The 22,121-nt window shown below is 43.1% G+C and overlaps 2 protein-coding genes across 2 annotated transcripts in view; both read left to right on the forward strand.

Moving 5' to 3' along the window:
- Positions 1-10,945, forward strand: part of LOC147020402 (protein tyrosine phosphatase type IVA 2-like) — a 30,448-nt gene extending 19,503 nt beyond the window's left edge. Inside the window, exon 5 of the mRNA XM_085895728.1 lies at positions 10,338-10,945. Within this exon, the coding sequence (XP_085751854.1) occupies positions 10,338-10,455 (118 nt within the window). The 3' untranslated portion in view covers positions 10,456-10,945. The remainder of the gene's footprint in view (positions 1-10,337) is intronic.
- A 197-nt stretch (positions 10,946-11,142) lies between these two features.
- Positions 11,143-22,121, forward strand: part of LOC147020403 (uncharacterized) — a 112,046-nt gene continuing 101,067 nt past the window's right edge. Inside the window, exon 1 of the mRNA XM_085895724.1 lies at positions 11,143-11,456. The gene's annotated coding sequence lies outside the window, so the exon portion shown is untranslated. The remainder of the gene's footprint in view (positions 11,457-22,121) is intronic.

Here is a 22,121-nt window from a genome sequence, read left to right on the forward strand (position 1 = left end):
TTTTTTGTGTTTCTTTGAGTACACTCAACACCTCAAACATGCTCCTTTTCTCTCCTCACACCTGACCATACAATGATGAAGTCTCATCCTTCCCCTCTCCGATCACCCTCCTGCCTCTTGGCCATGCCTGCTGTCATCGTTTCCACTCCCTCTTAAAGCAACCTTCACACCCTTCTCCATCCAATCTCCTCACTCCTTCTCAAAGCTGCCTCCTTCCCCACCATCTCTCCATTTCATCAATCCACCTCCAATTTTCAACTGCCCTCTATATTGTATTGTAATCTTCTTATTCCCCACTGCACCTCAAGCCATCACCACCGAGCCTTTTCTCCTCCTAATCTGGCCCTCTCCCCAAGCTCTTCTGCAATCCCCAACTCTCAACAACTCTCCTTGCCTCCCTCCCCCTTCCCCTGTACCCAAAGCCTCCTCCCCTCTCTCTTCCTTAACAGTGTAGACTTCAAATATCCAGGGCCTTCGCTCAAACCTGACAGATCTTTCCATATAGGTTGCAACAGATTAAACAAGACACAATCTGCTTAACAGAAACTTTCCTCCTTCAAGACATCTGTGACTCCCTAGTATCTCTCCCTGGTTACTCCATCCTCTGGTGTGAGAGACCTGAGCCTTGTCCTGGTGATGGAGTTGCTCTCTTCATCAAAGACTCTATTCCGCACAGCCCTCACTCCCCCACACCCCCATGAATACCTCTGCCTATGGCTTCCCCTCCACTCTCACCTCGTGTTTATGTGTGTTGTACCGTCCACCAAACAGATGTCTCCATTTACATCTCGCCCTCTGAAAACAAAGACCAACTCGTATCCTTGGCCAACTCTCATCCCAACTCTCTATCTCTTCCTCATATTTGGTGATTTCAATTGTCATCATGCCAGTTGGCTTGGTGTTGTGCCATGGCAGGTGAGGGAGGTACCGTCAGCAAAAGACTTCTGTATTCAATCTCTGCTGGATCTGATTTTTGACCAATTTCCTTGAAAATGTCTTCTGTTCTTCCCTCTGCTCCAATCGGTTTATCTGTCAACATGCTTGTCAAAGTAGACATCTCTGGCTGTTATTGGAGAACCACCTCAGAGCTGTCGAGTTTGGCATTTCACTCAGGCCAACTGGCAGGGTCGACTCACACCGACTTCAAGTAGCCATCAAACTTCTAGACTGTTCTCCCATCTCTTCTTTCTCTGATATCAACTCGTCCTGGGAAATCTTTCAAAGAAGCTTGCTCTCTCTCTCATGCACAGATTTATCCCATCTCATCTTTAGTTGTCATTCCCTTCCTCCTGCATGTGGTACACTGAAGTTTGCGGGGAGGCAGTTGTCCTGAAACAACTTGCCTTTGCCTCATGCAAGGCAAATCCAACTGAAGACAATCACAGTTCCTTCCAAATGTGTCTACCCTCAGAAGAGCCAGAAAACAACATCTTTCTAATCTCAAGTCTGAACTCTGAACTCTCAAACCTGTCTCCCCCCTCCCCCCTTTCAAATTTTGGTGAAGATCTGGATATGAGAATTATTTAATTTTAAGTGATTCTTCACCATTGAGAGGTGGGGCCAAAAATGATATATAGCATGATATTTCAAAAACGTATTGGGCCTGATATGTTCTCGTAGATCAGACATTATGTGGCGGAGGTTCTGAGCTCAACCGATTGTCCGAGTTATCCCGCCCTCTGGAGGGAGGGAGCAGGATATTGTAATCGTCTGGTTTGTTACTTACGAAATCTAAAGATTTCTTTAGATTTACTAAAGATTACGAAATCTAAAGATAAGTATATTGATGACTTCCGTTTCTGTTTCTTTGTTTGCAGGCACGATAACTCGAGAACGGAAGAAGCTTCCAATGTGAAATTACACCACGTGATTCAGGAGGGTGATGGCAAGTGCTGATTAAATTTTGGTCGAAATCGGTCAAAGGTCAAGGTCACAGTGAGGTCAAATATTCGATTTTTGATGGTTTGGTACAGATAACTCGAACGGAAGAACTTACCAATGTCAAATTACACCACGTGATTCAGGAGGGTGATGGCTAGTGCTGATTAGATTTTGGTCAAAATCGGTCAAAGGTCAAGGTCACAGTGAGGTCAAACATCCAAAAAATGATAACTCGAGAACGGAAGAAGCTTCCAATGTCAAATTACACCACGTGATTCAAGAGGGTGGTGGTGAGTGTTCATTAGATTTTGGTCAAAATCGGTCAAAGGTCAAGGTCACAGTGAGGTCAAACATCCAAAACATTCGATTTTTGATGGTTTGGTACAGAATCATCGTAGAAACTTCTGGTTTGCGTCGCTACCTTCTCCAGAGACAGCTTTTATTAGACAAGGTCAGAGGTCAAGTTGACGATTTCGTAAGTACCAGTCTATGACTGCTTGTTTGTTTGTTTGTTTGTAGGCACGATAACTCGAACGGAAGAAGCTACCAATGTCAAATTACACCACGTGATTCAGGAGGCTGATGGCTAGTGCTGATTAGATTTTGGTCAAAATCGGTCAAAGGTCAAGGTCACGGTGAGGTCAAATATTCGATTTTTGATGGTTTCGTACAGATAACTCGAGAACGGAAGAAGCTACCAATGTCAAATTACACCACGTGATTCAGGAGGCTGATTGCTAGTGCTCATTAGATTTTGGTCAAAATCGGTCAAAGGTCAAGGTCACAGTGAGGTCAAACATTCGATTTTTGATGGTTTCGTACAGATAACTCGAACGGAAGAAGCTTCCAATGTCAAATTACACCACGTGATTCAGGAGGTTGATGGCTAGCGCTGATTAGATTTTGGTCAAAATCGGTCAAAGGTCAAGGTCACAGTGAGGTCAAACATCGAAAACATTTGATTTTTTGATGGTTTGGTACAGAATCATCGTAGAAACTTCTGGTTTGTATCGCGACCTTCTCAAGAGACAGCTTTTATTAGACAAGGTCAGAAGTCAAGTTGACCATTTTGTAAGTACCAGTCTATGACTGCTTGTTTGTTTGTATGTTTGTTTGTAGGCACGATAACTCGAACGGAAGAAGCTACCAATGTCAAATTACAACACGTGATTCAGAAGGGTGATGGCTAGTGCTGATTAGATTTTGGTCAAAATCGGTCAAAGGTCAAGGTCACAGTGAGGTCAAACATCGAAAACATTTGATTTTTTGATGGTTTGGTACAGAATCATCGTAGAAACTTCTGGTTTGTATCGCGACCTTCTCAAGAGACAGCTTTTATTAGACAAGGTCAGAAGTCAAGTTGACCATTTTGTAAGTACCAGTCTATGACTGCTTGTTTGTTTGTATGTTTGTTTGTAGGCACGATAACTCGAACGGAAGAAGCTACCAATGTCAAATTACAACACGTGATTCAGAAGGGTGATGGCAAGTGCTGATTAGATTTTGGTCGAAATCGGTCAAAGGTCAAGGTTACAGTGAGGTCAAATATCCGATTTTTGATGGTTTGGTACAGATAACTCGAACGGAAGAAGCTACCAATGTCAAATTACACCACGTGATTCAGGAGGGTGATGGCTAGTGCTGATTAGATTTTGGTCAAAATCGGTCAAAGGTCAAGGTCACAGTGAGGTTAAACATAATTCCGTAAATTCATGTGGAGAAATGGAGTATTTTTGCTTCGCTCGACGTTACGAGTTCGTTTTAACTTCGATTTTAATTTTGTCTTCGGTTTTTGCGATCGCTTAGAACGCTTAAAACTCGGTTGTCGAAATTCTGGTCAAAATCGGATGTTTTAGAGACGTTTTAAGATTGTATAAAAAAATATTTCACTCGACGCGTCACGGGTCATCCCATGATGCAGTGCGCTCGAGCAGACGCGTCATTGAGTGACGTTAAGGTTTTGCGTGGAGAAATGGAGTATTTTTGCTTCGCTCGATGTAACAAGTTCGTTTTAACTTCGATTTTAATTTTGTCTTCGGTTTTTGTGATCGCTTAGGACGCTTAAAACTCGGTTCTCGAAATTCTGGAACAGCGATGAATAATTGATATATATATATATATATATATATATATATATATATATATATATATATATATATATATATATATATACATATATATAATAAGTATTTTATCAGATTCTTCTGAAAAGTAATAGACCTTTATCTGGCATATCCTGCTGGTACTGAATCACTTTTTTTTTTTTAATTAAAAACAACAAAAATGGAATTTTTTAAAAGAAATCTAGTTTTTGTCTGGGACTCATTATCTGCAAACCACAGTGTAAAATCGTAGACTACAATGAATTCAGAATTCAAGCTCCGCTTGGGCTTCTGACTGATTCATGCTTTTATTAGACAAGGTCAGAGGTCAAGTTGACGATTTCGTAAGTACCAGTCTATGACTGCTTGTTTGTTTGTTTGTTTGTTTGTAGGCATGATAACTCGAGAACGGAAGAAGCTACCAATGTCAAATTACACCACGTGATTCAGGAGGGTGATGGCAAGTGCTGATTCGATTTTGGTCGAAATCGGTCAAAGGTCAAGGTCACAGTGAGGTCAAATATTCGATTTTTGATGGTTTGGTACAGATAACTCGAGAACGGAAGAAGCTACTAATGTCAAATTACACCATGTGATTCAGGAAGGTGGTGGCTAGCGCTGATTAGATTTTGGTCAAAATCGGTCAAAGGTCAAGGTCACAGTGAGGTCAAACATCCAAAACATTCGATTTTTGATGGTTTGGTGCAGAGTCATCGTAGAAACTTCTGGTTTGCGTAGCGACCTTCTGAAGAGACAGCTTTTATTAGACAAGGTCAGAGGTCAAGTTGACGATTTCGTAAGTACCAGTCTATGACTTTGTTTGTTTGTTTGTTTGTTTGTTTGTTTGTCTGTCTGTTAGCAACTTTACGGCAAAATGGCTTTAGCAAACACTATCGAATTTAATCCACAGGTGGGCAATGAACCTTGGACGACCCCATTAACTTTTGCCTCCAATTCGGTCAAAGGTCAAGGTCGGGTCACAAAAAGGTCAAAATCGTTTTTCGCTCATAACTTCGTCAAAAATGATCCAATTTACTTCAAACTAAGCTTATAGTGAACCTTATTCTATTGGTGACTTCAAATCCTGACAATCCTATCTTGAGAAAAATGCATATTTGTGAGGATCGGTAGGGTCCGAAATTTTGGGGGTCATGGTCATCGGTCAAAATTACAAATTTTCCACTAAAACTAAAACGTGGTTACGAAAATACAACTTTACGGGAAAACGGCTGGCTCAAACACTGTCAAATTGTATCCACAGGTGGGTCATGAACCTCGGACGACCCCACTAACTTTTGCGTCCAATTCGGTCAAGGTCAGGTCACGAAGGTCAAAATCGTTTTTCGCTCATAACTTCGTCAAAAATGATCCGATTTACTTCAAACTAAGCTTATAGTGAACCTTATTCTATTTATGATTTCAAATCCTAACAATCCGAAATTGAAAAAAAATGCATATTTGTGAAGATCGGTAGGGTCCGAAGTTTTGGGGGTCATGGTCATCGGTCAAAATTACAAATTTTCCATTAAAACTAAAACATGGTTACGAAAATACAACTTTACGGGAAAACGGCTGGCTCAAACACTGTCAAATTGAATTCACAGGTAGGCAATGAAAGTCTAGAGTCCAAATCGTTTTACGATCAGAATGTTTTCCTTTATTTGTTATTTAATATTCTTGTTGAACAAATAAACATAACACAGAATATAAATTGAAAGAATATTTCATTGTTTATTAACAAACACAAATAACAAACCGTTCTCAATACTATATTACATAAAGTACATATCTATAATATGGACTGTATATATTGTAACTGTGAAAGTGAAATTATTATTTATAGTATGGACATGGTTAGCTGTAAACTAGTGGCCAAGTATATCTTAAGTTGATATTGTTTATTGGCTTTCATTTGACACCATGACCTTTGACCTTACGTGGCTTTGAAAGGTCAAAATCATTTTACGGTCATAACTTCATCAAAAATGTTTTAATTGACTTCAAACGAAGACTAAAATATTCCTTATTCTATTCCTTATAATCATCATTCAGGTTACGGATGTATCAAATTTAAATTTGATCCACAAAATAAATTTATGCCTTAAATGGGTGGGATTTGTTGTGCCTGGCACCACTTGTTAAGTCTGTTTCTGATGTACGTTTCCCCTCCATCCTCTTCCTTGCCTCAAATGGTCGCACAGCTGACGCTGAATGCCTCAACTCCGTGTTTGCTTCTAAATCTTGTGTCCCAAATCCATCGCTTTCTGTACCCACCTTACCCAGTTGCACCCGGCTGTTTGTGGACTTCCGTCCTTTTCTCCTAACAAGGTGGAGAGCTTGCTGTCAAACCTTTACTCGGATTCACAACTGGTTCAGACGTGCCCTAAAACCTGGCCTGCTGCTCTTGCTCACCCTCTCTCTGTTCTATTCACCCCCCTCCTTTGCTCAAGGTCATCTGCTGTCTGCTCGGAAATCAGCAAACATAACCGCTCTGCATAAAAATGGTGCAAAAACAGATCCTTGCAACTTCAGACCAATTGGCCATCTCCCAATCATCAGCAAGGTTATGGAATTGTTCCTCTTCTTCAATGGCTTGATTTCGATCATCAATTTGGATTCACACCAGGTCACGCTACCCTGGACATGCTGCTTCTGCTCTCCCCAAAATGGATGGAGATCCTCAATACCAGACATATTTCGTGCTTTTGATACGGTCTGGCACCCTTCCCTGCTCACCAAACTCTCTTCCTCCACTCATGGCTCGCAGACTTTCACCTATCGCAGCCAATGTTTGGCCCTTCATTGAGTTCTCTCATCTAATCTTCCTGCCCAGACTGGAGTTCCTCAAGGCAGTGTTCTGGGCCCTGTGCTTTTTCTTGTTTTCATCAATTATCTCTCTTACTCTTGAAAATCCTCTTTATCACTTAGCTAATGACTCCACCCTGCTGTAGCATGTCATCCCTCAGATTGGCAAGCACCACCCTCTTAACTCTCTGCAGATCTGGATAAAATCAAAAGCTGGTTCAACACTTGGAACACGTCTTTCAATCCTGACAAATCTCTCACACTGTCTCCCAGAAAGGACCATCTGGAACCCCCCCCCCCCCAATATACCTTCTCAACAATCCTCTTGAAGTCCTTTCATTCAAGCTTCTGGGTCTCACTATCTGCCATGATCTTTCCTGGGAAAGCCACATTTCCAAGCTGGCCTCCAAAACCAGTGTCGACTGGGCATCCTCCATCGAGCAAAGTCCTTCTTTGGCGCTCCTGACCACATACAAAGCATTTATCCACAGCCTGATGGAGTACTGCTCTCCCATCTGGGCTGCCCCCCTCCCCCCACTCTGTCTGTGATGTGTCCGCCTCCGCCATATTTCCGCAGGGTGCTCAAGGGCGCTAACCCCCGCTTTTGCAGGAAAAATGGCCTCAAAATGCTTGTTGTGCTCTAGGTATGCTAGTGACTCCCTTCTTGTAAAACTACCAAAATCAAGAATCACTGCTCACCTTCACTCTTTCATTCCTCTTTTATCCTGCTTTTTGGATCAAACTCTCACTCTCTTCAATCCCACTCTTCCCTCCAGGTCTTCAAAACAACTGTTCACCACCACCTCTCATCTTCCCCCCATCCAAAACTATGATCTTTTCTACCCCTGTTAATCCACTCCAAACCCATCTCCTTCAAATTCCCTACTTTCCTCCCTGAAAGTCCATTGTGTTAGGACTTGAAGGTCCCTGTAGTATCCATCTTATTTACCTCATGTACTGCACCCTTCCACAAATCTCTTAATGTCTCTGTTCCTCACTGTTTTGTCCTTCGCTCTCCTGCCACTCATCTCCTGTTCCCCTTGTTCTATGTTCTGTGCATTTGCTCTCATACGAGCCTCAACATTGTATACAAAAAAGGTTTAGCATGTTTCATTCCCCAGTCCCCCGAGTCTCGACTCTCCATCTTTTGTCTTTTCGTCAAACAATCCATCTTTCAACCCTCCTTTACCTCCAGCAACCCATTCATTGCCGGTCCCTCGCCTTTTAACTTCCAAAAATAACTCTCACAAGCTCCTCAGTCCTCACGATCCTGCCCTGTTTTTGCCGTTTAAGCCCTGTAATTCTCCATGGGAAACTTCCCTCACCTGAATTCACCTGTTTGTTCTTCCACCTTCAAACCCCCATGTTCATTCCACATTCAAAACCATCCCCACCACCACGACCATGTCAGGAGTGGTAGAGCTTGAGCACCTGATTAACTTGGTTACCTCAGTCCATTGACCCAGATTAATTACCCCATTAACTAATTACCTGTAGGCCATAATGTATAAAGAATCTCTCAGCGTTTGCAGATCGTGGAATTAAATACATTTCTTTTCCTAAATTATTTCCTGCAAAACTTCCCCAAAAAAACCCTGATAATTGTTGCATCTATTGTCGTGTGAGATAAATGGTTGCTTGTTTGGTGGAATTTTAAATGAACCCATTATACTCGTATACCAAAAAAATAAACAAGGCAATGTCATGGCCCCTGTTGTAGTTATTTTTTTGCTATACGGAATTGAAGGGCTAGCCCATATTTATGTTCAACTAAAATAGCATCTAGTCGGCCATCTTTGATCATGTTGCAAAATAAAGTGACTCACACGTTTGTCATCATATACTGTGCTTGTACCAAGTTTGAACAAAAGTGGACCATGCATGTCTGAGAAATGGTTGAGGACACATTTAAGTAACAAAATGTCCACCGGTAAGCCATCTTGGATCTGATCTTGCAAGAAAGGCATGCATATATTAGCCATCATTCTTTATTTGTGTGCCAAGTTTGAAAAAGATCGGGAAATGCATGTCTGAGAAATGGTTGAGGATGTGTTTGACACTGGGTTTTATTTTATTTTATATTTATTTGTTTTTAAACTAAAGTGGCCTCCAGTCAGCCATCTTTGATCACATCACGAGACCAAATGTGCATATGTATACCATCATGTGCTGTCTTTGTGCCAAGTACAAATAAAATTGGTCCATCCATGTCAGAGATATGGTTGCGGATGCACGCACAGATATACAACTCGAGACCAAATCAATAAGCCCTCTGTTTCGGCCCAAGTCCAATGGTGGCTAATAATGGGTAGATGTACCGAGTTGTGATACAACACACACCAATGCACAAATCGAAGAAAGGTGTTTGCAATTTTTAAATACCATACATGGACTACATGATTTAAATAGCTTTGATTCACTTGGCTACACTTGATACAGTGGAACGTATAACGTGAAGACTTACCAGGAAGGAGGTGCAGCAGGTTTTAACTTTTAACTCTCAGTATCAGAGCACCATACAAGCAATTGCATTTTTTTTCTTTGACCTCGTGGCAGTTTTTAAAGCAATTGCCAGTTGGTTATTTATATGAATCGGGTGTGCTTTGTAAATCCCGTGCCAATTCAGCGATCTGCGATAGTCGTACCGGTACAGCGATAGCAATGGACCCCGACCTGTGCCTATTCCCAACAATGATGTCGCTTTGAAACAAAATCATTTTTAACACAAGTTGAAGTTGGAATTAAATGAACCGTTCTCATCATGGGTGGGGAGGAAAGCCTCATGTGAGAATACTTTGAAAAATTTTCTGTTAATGATGTGTACATCATATACTGTATGAATATGTAATGTAAGGGACCATTGGACCATTGCATATTTTTGGAACCTGCATAAATTTTATTTATAATACCAGTATAACTTCACTGGTATATCAATATCGAAAAAAAAAAACTGATGCCGATAATCCAGCCACCTTAACTGTTAAGCCAACACCAGGCTTACATGACTGATTTCATCTGTGTGCTTCTACAAGGACCTTGGTCGACAGTGGACATACCACATGGTGTTTTTATCTGGGTTCTTCATCGTGAGCCATCTGTTCAGATGGCACACTGAACGGGTCAACCCGATGTTCGATGATCTTTCTCGTTCATCCCCGAAATGACCAGGGTGATTTTAATCTCCCTGTTGGTGAGCAACCACATGCAGATTTACTTTTGGGCATCGTTGATTCTCAGATCAATTGGAACCTATCTACCTTGGCCAGCCTCTGCAACATGCCGCCTTGTTTGCAAATGCAGCGCTCACTGGGTTCCGGCTACATTTGTGTGCCACTGCTGTATATCAAATGACCCCTTTTAACCTTTTTATACGTGAGACGTAAATTCCTTGTATCTAATGTATTTTGTCGCTCTAAGTACATGTCGCAGCATCATTATTGTCTCTTTGTGTATGTTCAAATTGCATTTTTCTCCAAGTTGTGTCCATTGGGAGTTGCGGTCTTGCTTGGTGTATACAAATCTACTCCATTTGCCCCGCCCTTGCCAAAGGAAACGTCGTGGTGCAATCAACTCGAAGCAGCTCGCCTATCTTGAGAAGTACCGGTCCAAGATGCGCCTTCGCTTGAAGAACCACAGCAGCCCAAAAGAACTCTGTTGTATCCAGTGAATATTTGTTTAAGGGTAGGACATTTTTAACAATGACTCGACTCCTGTAAAGTTTGTGGAAATGTGCAATCCTGTTTGCATGCTTGTTCTGGGGTTTTCTTCTTGCTTATTTGTATCCTGTTTGTTGCTTTGTTTTTTTTTGTTTGTTTGTTTGTTTTTTTGCTTCCTTGTTTAACCAGCTATTCAATCGTTTTGTTATCTGATTAAAAATTTAATTTCTTTTTATTTTATTTTTTTCCTCCCCACTTTTTGAAGGTACTGATTCATTATGCTCGTTTTGCTTGAACATTGCCCATGTGCTGCATTTGTTGAAAGCTGCTTGTGATTTATAGAATGCTTATCTGTTCATCTATAATGTAGACTGTTTGCATGTGCAATGGTGTGAGTATAACCAGTGCTGTAATGTAGGATTGATTTGTAGTAAGTTATTGCTGACTATATCAAAATTGGCAAACTGCAAATAAAGCTGCCATGGGCTGGTCTGCCAGTAATTGGAAGGTGTGGTGGCCTATTATTATTGTTATTGTTATTATTATTATTTTCTACTTTTCCTGCTCAAGCTCTACCCTTTCCCCATGTTTTCAATGAGTGGTATGAAATTTAAATTGAGAGTATTGGGTGTAGCTTTGGTAAAATTCCATTGTGTTACTGCATTCAGACACTTTACTGTTTCAATCCCCAAATCATATGTAGACTGCTGTATGGATCCTGCCCAATAGAATATTTGTTCCCCACAAGTAGTTCTGGGGAGTTGCTTGGGGAAAATTGCAATGTGTGTGCATTGTCAAAAGCAGTTGCTTACTCGACTGAACTGGTGGTCATACTGATGCTCTCTTCAGATTAGGTCATACTACCCACTATCCAGACAGTTGAAGCACTGCTCACTGCCAACTCTATGGGATGGATCATCCTGCTGTTCTGCCCAATAACCAGGGAAGCTGATCCTATGACAAGTGCTCCCTAGTTAGGGAAAGCCATCCTGCTGCTTGTTACTGCCCCATGGTAAGCTATTCTTCCATTCATTACCTCCACAGGAAAGGATATCCTGCACACACATCTTTAAATGGGGAAAATAATCCTGCTGCTCACTGCTCCGAAACAGGGAAGGTCATCCTGGTACTCAGTCTGTTTTATACAGCCAATGTTATTGCAGTATATTGGCACAGGAACATTATCGACCTGTACGAGTCAGCTTGTCTCTTCTGTGCTGGAAACCATCCAGAAACGTTTTTGTGGAGTATGATACGAGGCTGCCCTGATTGTTTTTGTGCTGAGCATGCTGCAGTATGACCTACCCTGGAGGAAGCAGTTGAGTGGCAAGTACTGCACCTTTTAAAATTTATTTATTTATTTTTGTGCTTTACACATTAGTTGGAGGGGTTTAATGCCATAATTTTATTGGTTACATCTTCAACCTGGAAAGAGACTTACCTCAATGATTACAACATAGCTTGTGAAATACTGGTAGTTAACATGTGAACGAACCCATCCCCCACTTCTACAACCTTGGATATTCAAAGTGAGAATTGACCCAAGAACCTGTTTCCCCCTGTAATGGAAACTTAAGGTCAGAGTGCATGCGAGAGCATCTCGATTCCTTAAGCGGTTTGCGCACCGCACGCTTGGGGGCCTTGCGCTCGCAGCATCCTTGAGAATATGTACCATTCCCTTGATTTCTGGATTTTCCTTCTTTTCAAAATATCCTGGATTCGTTCCTGTATAGCATGATATTTCAAAAGATTGTTTGGGACAAAACTTGGTGGATGAGTTATGTCGGTGACAAGAACAAGCCAATTGGATTCAGCCTATGAGTGGGATACAAAAGGTAAACTGTTCAGTACGGCAGAGGTGTGTGATCTACCGAGTGCCGATCCAGTTTCCTCCACCACCGAATGTGGAAGGAGGTTATGTTTTCACCCCTGTATGTCTGCAGGATATCTCAAAAAGTTGTCGACGGATTCAGATGAAATTTGGTGGGCAGCTTTGGTGTGTGACAAGGACGAACTGATTCGATTTTGAAGATCTGGATCCGACAACTCGAATTTTCAAAATGATTCATCACCATTGAGAGATAGGGCCAAAAATGATATGTAGCACGATATCTGAAAAAGCTGTGGGCGGATTCTGATGAAACTTGGTGGGAAGGTTGGGTGTATGATAAGGATGAATTGATTCAATTTTTTTGGGTGAAGATCCGAATCCAGATCCAGATATGAGAATTTTTTTAATTTTCAAAGTGATCCTTCACCTTTGAGAGGAGGCCAAAACCGATTATACAGCACGATTTTCACCAATTTCTTGGGCCCAATATGGTCTCCTGGATCAGGCATTGCGTGGCAAAGGTGTGTGTGCGGAGTTGATGTGGACAGAGAGGTGTGTCGCGTGCCCAGGTTTTTACCTGAAACCTAAAGATCGGAGAACTCGATCCGCAGCTGCAGTTTTTTGAAGCTGTCACAACGAAAGAACAGTGAAATGGTTTATTCTGAAGGCAGCAAAACGGCGATAGTTGACTAAGTTCAGACGCAGTACCAGAGAGTGTCTTGTTCGGAATTCAAAGGGTTGGAATCAGGATGAGTATTCCAATATCAGGAGGGTGGAGTCCGAGACCGATACGTTTTCTGAGAAAGACGTGAACCTCCCCCTACGTCGTCAAATCTTGAGATGAAATCAACTTGAAAAGATGCCCACCGGCTGTTAGCAAGGAGAGTTGGATCAGTTTGGAGCTTCTGATGAAGTTTGTGAAATTCTGCTTGTGAATACATCCCTTGAAAATCACAAAAAGCTGCTCTTATTACATTGTTCACTTGGCATCTAAAGGAAGAATGGCAACTTGTGTGTGACCGGATGTCACAATTGTGGCTATTTTAAGGCATGTGAACAGTACATGCAGCAAAACTGGATGTTTTCAACAGAACACACTGTTCCTGTGAAATTCTGAGTCATACAGCTTCTTCTTCTTTGCAATGTAACATGGATGTGGGGAACATCATTTGTTGGGGGCACAGCTGTGCTTCTTCTGAGCGTTGTCCAGCAAATGTTTTCAAACTGAAAATTTGAGTTCTGTGGAAATCGTTGACAATGATGGTGAAGAAGCCTCAAAGAACGACGTGTATGGAGTACTGGCTGAGCATATGGACAGCAAATGACTCGGAATTTGGGGGGCATTGTCTGAGCCAATGGCAAATATGTAAAGCACAGTGATGTTGTACAATAACATCACCGTTTGTTCTGGAGTGTTATTTGTTGCCGTCTGGGGTTGTATTTACAAATACCCTTCAATATAAGCAATGTGCAGTTCATTTCCTGCATAAAATATTTCAGCTTTGTAACCTATGGTAGAAAGAACAATCAGACATTGCACACCCTCGCCAGCACATGTTTTGTGTGGTTTAATAGTACGTACTTTATAGACATTCTCTCATTCTATTTGCACACCAGCAGAGCCAATCTGTTACTTTGCTGACGGGCCAATTGGTCTTCCTGTTTGCCAAATGTACCTGTGCATAGAGTGCTTTAACCCGTCCTCACAACCCCCTCCCTGTTCTTATGTCCTGCCCCCGCCCCCCCCAACCCTCTTTGTCCCCCGTTCATCCTGATATCTCTTCCCGTTGGGGGAAGGGGTGGGGGGGGGAGGGAGTTTGCATTTACATAGAGAATGTACACACCCCCTTGGGCACCCCCTCCCCCTCACATCCTTGAGTGAGGCCACAGCCACATAGTCTATGTTACCCCCTCACACAATGTATTTGTACCCCGAGTTTGGAGTTTGTAATTTAAAAGATATGGCCTGGCCGTGAATGAGAGAGACAGACACAATTGGGTTCAGACACAGATAGAGGTTTTGAGGTACTCAGTTAAAAAATATATCGTGTACTACTGGTTACCACCAGGTGGTGTTTGTGGCCTACGTTACAGACAAAGACACAATCAAGCAAGAAAGATGTTGTGCAGAGCACGATACTTACAGAATCCAAATAAATGATAGTTGCCATGGAAACTAATTTGGAAAATTTGATCTATCAAGTGTTTTACATAATGGAATGTTGTGCTCACCAAATTTGGTCGACACATTTCCGAATTGTGGCCAAATCGTTATTTTGCAAGTTTTGAATGGCCTTGATCTTGACCTTTGACTTATTTTGTCCAGATTTTATACACATATACAACATGTGTACAGATAAGTAGTCGAGCAGGAAGATGGGGTCCTCATTTCCCCAGTTGATATATTTTTCTAACTTGCTTTATTGTAATCCTCAACGTGTCGAGTGAATGAATTTTCATGTTCCCATCACAAAATATTGTCCCATTTGGCAAGGGTCCGTTCGGCAGTCATCTTGGTGACCATCTTGGATTTCCTAGGAAAATCGATCATTGGCATAACTTTTGAACTAGACAACACAGAGAGGCAAATGTCCCCATTTTTCAGTATAATTTTGCCATGAGGAATCGATTGAGAGGGTTATTTTCATGATTTAAACAAGTTGGATACATTTAAACTCGAAAAATATGAAAAAAGCCAGTAAAATTTACACTCAAAATCTTGCAAATTATCTATCAACATACATACCAAACTATAATCCTCCCATGAAGTCTGGACGCGACTAAAATCGCCAGTAATTAGGGGAAAATAACAAAATATGAGTTCAATAAAGCACAATAAGAAGGAAACTATTCTACGACTCTTCTCATCTTACGCAATAGGACAAGCTACAGAAATGGTAAACAATGTCGTTTTTTTTCATCATGCTACTGTATATCCAGTCATCATCATTAAGAAGCTCATCATAATCAATCTCTTGCTCCTCTTCATCCTCCTCCACCTCCTCAGCAGTTTTCTCCAGCAAGTCAATGAGGGAAGGGGGAAGGATAGGGCCACACGACCACACCGGCTCCAAGATGCCATCCTTGGTCTTCTCCCAGCTTTGTTCAGGATCATAGGGCTTGGGGCACCAGAAGATCGTCTTGTTAGCTCGCATGTAATTGGCAAGGAGGTGTTTTACACGGCCAATGTGTGGGACAAGGTTGTCTCTGCAAGGTGGAAGCTGGGAGAGATACACCTTAGATTTAGTCGTCAGTTGCTCATCCTCCCCCACCATCTTCTTCAACATGATGCTGAATACGGCATTGACAGACTTCTCCCAATTGATTGACAGACTTCGTAATTAATAGACTTACGTGCAGTCTGCAACCGACCTTCAAAAAGTATGTAATTAATAGACATGCAGTCACCAGCTTCACTGTGACAGGAACATTGCAATAGTACGTAATTTATGGATGGTCGTGAAGTCCACAACTCTGATGAATAGGCATATAGTCTTCAGGGACTGACTGACTGATGGATGGCTTCACGGTTTCCCGGAGCATTTCACGGACTGACTCGCGGCTTCACAGACCGTGCTATTCGTTTTTACAATGTAATAGCAGGGTACCCATCGCTAACGGGTTCTTCGGCGACTCACTTTAAATGAGCAACGTCTCCCCTCAAATGAGTGTGTATTGGTAGAAATGGGAATTCAATGTAAATATTCAGTGTGTGTGAAGGAGTGAAGGAGTTCAATGTCAGGAGTGAAGTTGTAGTAAATAAATTACCTCAAATAAGTAAATATACTAACTATGGAGTGCAACACGGCAATAATGGGCCAAATGACCTCCTCATGACTATAAACCGTCCATTTAGGTACATCGTAGTTAAAAATCTGATCGTAGAAAGTTTCGTCGCAAATTAACTTTTGGAGCTCAAAGCAGTAAGGTCCCAAACAATAAAACATTTCGGTTTTATATCTCAAGATGGACAATCTATTTTCCTGTTTCAGCCTTTTCTTCCTCTTGTCACGGAGGTGGCATCACTTTTTTTTTTTCTTCCATCCACCAGTTTACAGTGAGATCTCTGGGCAAAGCCATGGCTAATAGAGAAATGCTCAATCAGAAACTAATTCAAGGTTATGGGAAAGCTCACCCAGAAACATCCAAAAAGTTCTTTTACAGCTCGTTTTAATATGTAACGAAAATGGTCCTTACATAACGGCTCTGGAAACACCCCCAACCCCCTGTAAGTGTAAAACTCAATAACATTTGGACATACACCCACCCCCAGCAAACTCCAAACTCTAAACTCCACGTGTTTGCTACATTATGTTTGAATGGCCCCAAAGATAAGACATCGTTAAGAGGTCGGAGATATCGATAGTATTGTAATAAATGAAATCTCACCTGTGATTGAATATTTCTGTGATAGTGACCAGAAACCATGTCAAAAAACAAAAAATAAATAAATTAATGGTTGCCACGATTACCGGCTCCACCCACTAACATATGTCATCACTGAAATTTTATTCTGAATTCCTGTTTCTACCAATAATACACACTCCAAAAAATTGTTCATTTGAGGTGAGACATCTACGATGAAATTAATCAAACATCTACGATCAATTTACTATCAAAAATCAAATGACGATGTTTATTTTGTTCTTTTTAACGACATGATGCATGTATATTTGGTGAAGTTAGCTAAAGTGGCAACGTTTTTTTTTTTTCTATAAAGTCTCTTTTCACCCTTCCGAGTTACATCGATAGACGATCAGTAAAAATACCTTTAAATCGATGTGTGGGTTGCATTTGTGCTGTATTTGGTTTTTGAATGATTCGCGCATTTGAGAGGTCACGTGACTCCTCCTTTACGGATTTTACTGATCATCTTAATAGACAGGTATTTCAAACCATATATTGTTGTGGAACTGGGCCCTTCGTGGGTTAATAAATATAGGATTAGTCCAGATCCCCTCTTAAATCCATGTTTAGCCAGGTTGTTTGGTAATCGGACGTTACATGTGTGTCGGGAGGTGTAGCAGGCTGTCCGGTATTCATACAGTGGTGGTGTACCGAGAGGCGTTTACTTTTTCCTTCCCCCCTTCTAAAGAGCCCCCACCCAGTGCCCTGACAGTCAATCAGCAAGACGTGCCAGCAACCCATTGGCGGACAGCTGCGGCAAACTCGAACGATGGACCAATCACGGGTCCCCAGGGGTGGTCCGGGAGGCCCACCCCGAAAGGCAAGGAAGGACTGTTTTGTGAGTCTGCGATCTGCGTTATGAGGAGTGGCTTGGTTGGCTGTTCCTCCTCGGCCATGGATCCAGCCTCCGGGTCATCCACAGGTTCATCCTGAGTCCAGCCGTGGGGCCTCTGACTGTCCTTACTCCCTGCGCGGCTGGACCACGGCTTTTCATCCCGTAAATCCACCTGCAGAGTCCAACACCCAGATTTGGCTTAGTCTGGTGTACAGGCCAGGCCTGGATTCGCATACTGGACCTTGTGAGAAACCAGCTGGAACATACCATAGATCTTCCTCTCCTGTGCCGTCGACCTTACAGGGGCTGGACGCGCCGAGGCTGCATGCGCGAGCGATGCGATAGGAGTACAAGCGCCATCTTGCCACGCTGCATGCTCGAGCTGGGCGCTCGAATCTGACACCATAGGCTTGTTACGAGCCGCATTCGTGCCTTCGACATTTCTTCCTATCGTCCATGAGGCACCAACCACCAAGTACTTCGTGTCTTGTCTGCATGTTGTCCAGGCCTAAGGTTTATTTTGCTCAGGCTCCCTTCGAAACCCGTATCGTGGCTCCCTCGGTAAGAGCGGGTTATCGATTAATTATAACATTCGTGAATGCTTTGCTTGTGTCGTGTTCCCTGATGTGTCCTAAATAAATCTGGCTGATTTATATGAGATTTGCCGTCTTGAATTTATTCGTGCCGCAGCGAGGAACAATCGCTCGATTTGTATTTAATACCAAACTGGTTACGGACTGTGGCAGACGTCCCTTGGTCTCTGACACACCCAGTCTGTAGCCGGGGTGTATATCCACAACTGGCATGGCCCAGGGGTACTTAGGTATCGTGATCTGAGGCACGTGAACCAAGAGCTGTGCTGAACTAGCCGGCGTTATAACCCCTGAGACGGCGGTGCTGTTAAGTGCTGTCAAATCTTCAACAATATGACGTTGGAGGTTACCACCTCACCAAATATATTGGTATCCTGTTTGAAATTCGAAAGTAAATGGGCTTTTTATGAAGCATTGTATATGTGGATTGACCCTTGCTGAGATGGTGACAGGTGGCAGTTCAGGTGTTTATAATTCATGAACTGTGAGAAAATGACCATTTCAAACCCTGATTTAGGTGCACCATAGTAAATAATGTGATCCCATAATAGGTTTTGTGGCGATTAACCAAAAGAGGTCAGAGGAGTATGGTCACAAACAATCAAACATTTTGCTTTATATGTATTGTTACGAATTTGGGAATTTGATTGCGCACAACATTCAGGTTCCTTTATAAGTCAGCTATGTCGATAAGTGCTTGTTCCCTAGATAGCTCACCTTCCATTGTTTAAATGTTCAGAAATCGATTAGATGCGCTGCGGATCGATTTAATAGTTGGGGAACGAAACAATGGAGACATCCCTCCCCCCTCTTCTGCGAAGAGGAAGAAGAACCCTGCCGTCCCGTGACTCATGATGTCAACAACTCCCTCCCACCCGTGGTTGAGCGGGGGATGGAGCACGAGGGCATAAGTCAGAGTCACGCCGGTAGCGGGGGAAGGGCGGGAGAAGGATTAGAGGAGATCTTTTCTTTGTTCGTGTTCGGAGTTGAGTAGGAAGCTTTTTGCTTCGGCAGAGAGTGGTCGTTCAGCAGACCACCGGGTCCTGCTTGGATTGCGTTAGGGTTGAGGCCTTCGGATGCTTTTTGCTTCGGCTGGCTCGGTCAGCTTCGGCTGCGGCCTGGCTCGGGAGGAGGCTTTTTGCTTTGGCGGTTCAGTGGGCCTTCTGCTTCTGTTTGGCTCGGGAGAGCTTTTTGCTTCGAGCTGCTTTGTTTGGAAGAGAGTTGAGCTGGTCGCTCGGCTCGAGCTGCGAGTGGTGGCTTCTTCTTCTTGGTTCGTGGAGCTCTTTGTTCTCCATTTTGGTTCCCGGCTTGGTGCGACTCATCGACCTCTTCTTGGAGGTGGTTCCTCAGGGAAGCGACCCATTGACGGGAAGGATCGGCTCCTCGTCTCACCAGCACGTGTTGAGAAGCGCGGGAAGATTCGCGGGAGCTCGGGAAGGATCGCGGCTCACGACGATTTGATCCAGCTCTCTCTCGCTGGAGCCCGGGTGCGAACAACTTGAAGACCACACGAGGTGGAGAGGTTCGAGATAGGTTCTGGGTTTCAGCTCACCTATCCTCCGAGCTGGAGGCCGTTATTAAAGGCCTCTGCCACCATTTCTTGGGTGTGTGTGCGTGCGTACGTGTGTCCGTGGGCCCGTCTAATAAGTAGAAAATTGTTAAGTGCTTTGTGTGCTGTAAATGTTTGCATTGCATTTCGTATAGACGGTCGTAGTTTTTTTGTCGTGCTTTTGTTGCTTGTATAATTGCATACGTGTTTTGCCTTGTTTAATTGCATACGTGCTTTATTATAATAAATGTCCTTGTGTGAATGTAAATTTGTTCGTTGCGTCCTCTTCCCTTAATTGAGCTGCCATCTTGCACTCGGAATATAGTTGGTTTTTAAATAGCCGGTAAAGTTATCGGGTCCAACGGGACTGCACGATAATTCCCCGCTTGTTTATCCCAAAAGGAAGCGAGCTGCATAAGTGGTTCGTTTCCAAGCGGTCCCGTTGAGGTACAATCTCTCGGTAACCTCCCCGCATGAATAATTAGGTAAATCGAAGATTTGGCGATCGGACCCTGTAGGGCGGGTAGATTGCGGACAAGGTTGTGGTGTGGTTACAAACACACCCATGGTTGGTTTCCGGCGTTGATCCGGAAAGCCGCGACTGGATTGTCCGTTCGGTGAGCGAAGCGACCGCTATTGGTTAGACGCGGTCGTTCGCACGCCGACGGGCGGGACATCTACAACAGTACGTTTATGTATCTACAGACACATCAAGTTTGACCAATTGACCTCAAAAACAATAGGCTTCCAGCTTGACACTATAACTTCCAGGTGATGGAGTTTTTTGAAGATCGGAGTAAAAATGTGACCTGTCGGCAAATCCATCCATCCATCCATTGGGATCTCAACATATCGTGTGCTTTTGACACGGTCTGGCACCCTGTCCTGCTCACCAAACTATCTTCCAATGTTATCCAAGACCATCTCCACTCATGGCTCGCAGACTTCCTCTCCTGTCGCAGCCAACGTGTGGCCCTAAATAGAGTTCTTTCATCCCCTCTTCCTGTCCAGGCTGGAGTTCTTCAATGTAGCATTCTGGGCCCTGTCGTTTTTCTGGTTTTCATCAATGCTCTCTCCGACTCTCTGGAAAATCCTATATATCTCTTTGCTGATGACTCCACCCTCTGCTGTACCATCGATCATCCCTCAAACCGCAAGCAGCAGCTTCTTCGCTCACTGCAGATCTGGATAAAATCACAAACTGGTCCAAAATGTGGAACATGTCTTTCTATCCAGATAAATCTCACACTCTCACTTTGTCTCTCCAAAAGGACCATTTGGAACCCCCCCCCCCCTCAATCTACTTTCTCAACAATCCTCTGGAAGAACTCCTTTCTTTCAAGCTTCTCGGTCTCACTATCTGCCATGATCCTTCCTGGGAAAGCCACATTTCCAACTTGGCCTCCAAAGCCAGTCGCGACTGGGAATCCTCCATCGTGCGAAGTCCTTCCTCGGCCCACCTTAGCTCCTGACCACTTACAAAGCTTTCGTCCACAGCCTGATGGAGTACGCTCTCCCCTCTGGGCTGGTGCTTCTGCATCCCACCTTTCTCGGCTTCACGCTGTGGAAACCAAGGCATTTTGGATTATTGGTATCTCCCGTGATGAGACTGAGTCTTTGGGCTTCTCACTCTCTCACTGCAGGCAGGTCGCTGGTCTTTCTGTCTTTTACCGTCTCCTCTCCGGTCTCGTCCCCCTTGCTCTGTCTGCGATTTGTCCCCACCATATCTCCGTAGGGCACTGAAGGTCCGCCAACAACCCCCTTCTGGTAAAACGACCAAATCACGAATCGCTGCTCACCTTCACTCTTTCATTCCTCATTTTTCCCACCTTTGGAATAAACTTCCTCACTCTATTCAATCCCATTCTTCCCTCCAGTCCTTCAAAACAGCTGTTCACCATGACCTCTTATCATCCCCCATCCAAATCCACCCCGACCCATCCCCTTCAAATTTCCTGCTTTCCTTCCTGAAAGTCCCTGTGATGCCCATCTTGTACACCCCGTGTTCCCGCCCAATCCCTCTTTGACTATAGGGCATGTAGTCAAAATCCCTTCAGAAAGTGCTTTTTGTGGTCTCCACATTGGAACTACATATATCATGTCTTAAAATATAGGTATTGTATGTCTTATCAATATCCCCTTTGTTCCCACGCTCAAAAGTGGAGCATTAATTAGTAATTCCCACCTAAAAATAATGCGTCAAACAAGTAATGTGTTTTAACGGGGTACTATGGGTCAAAAAGATCTGACTACATTCAAGAGGTATTATCTTGCCAATGTTTTGACAAATGATGCCATGTATGGTATCAACATAATCATATAAGTGTCTAGTTTTAAGAAATACATTAATTAGCACAAGTCTAGGTCAATCTTGTTCGTGACCCGAGGTCAAATGTCAATGATCTTAAATTTGGGCTAAGGTAAAATTTAAAATTTGCTCATAATTTTGTATACATTTACAA

The sequence above is a fragment of the Eptatretus burgeri genome, chromosome 9 (genome assembly GCF_056783735.1).
Source record: "Eptatretus burgeri isolate ZD-2024b chromosome 9, Ebu_testis_v1, whole genome shotgun sequence".
NCBI lineage: Eukaryota > Metazoa > Chordata > Myxini > Myxiniformes > Myxinidae > Eptatretus > Eptatretus burgeri.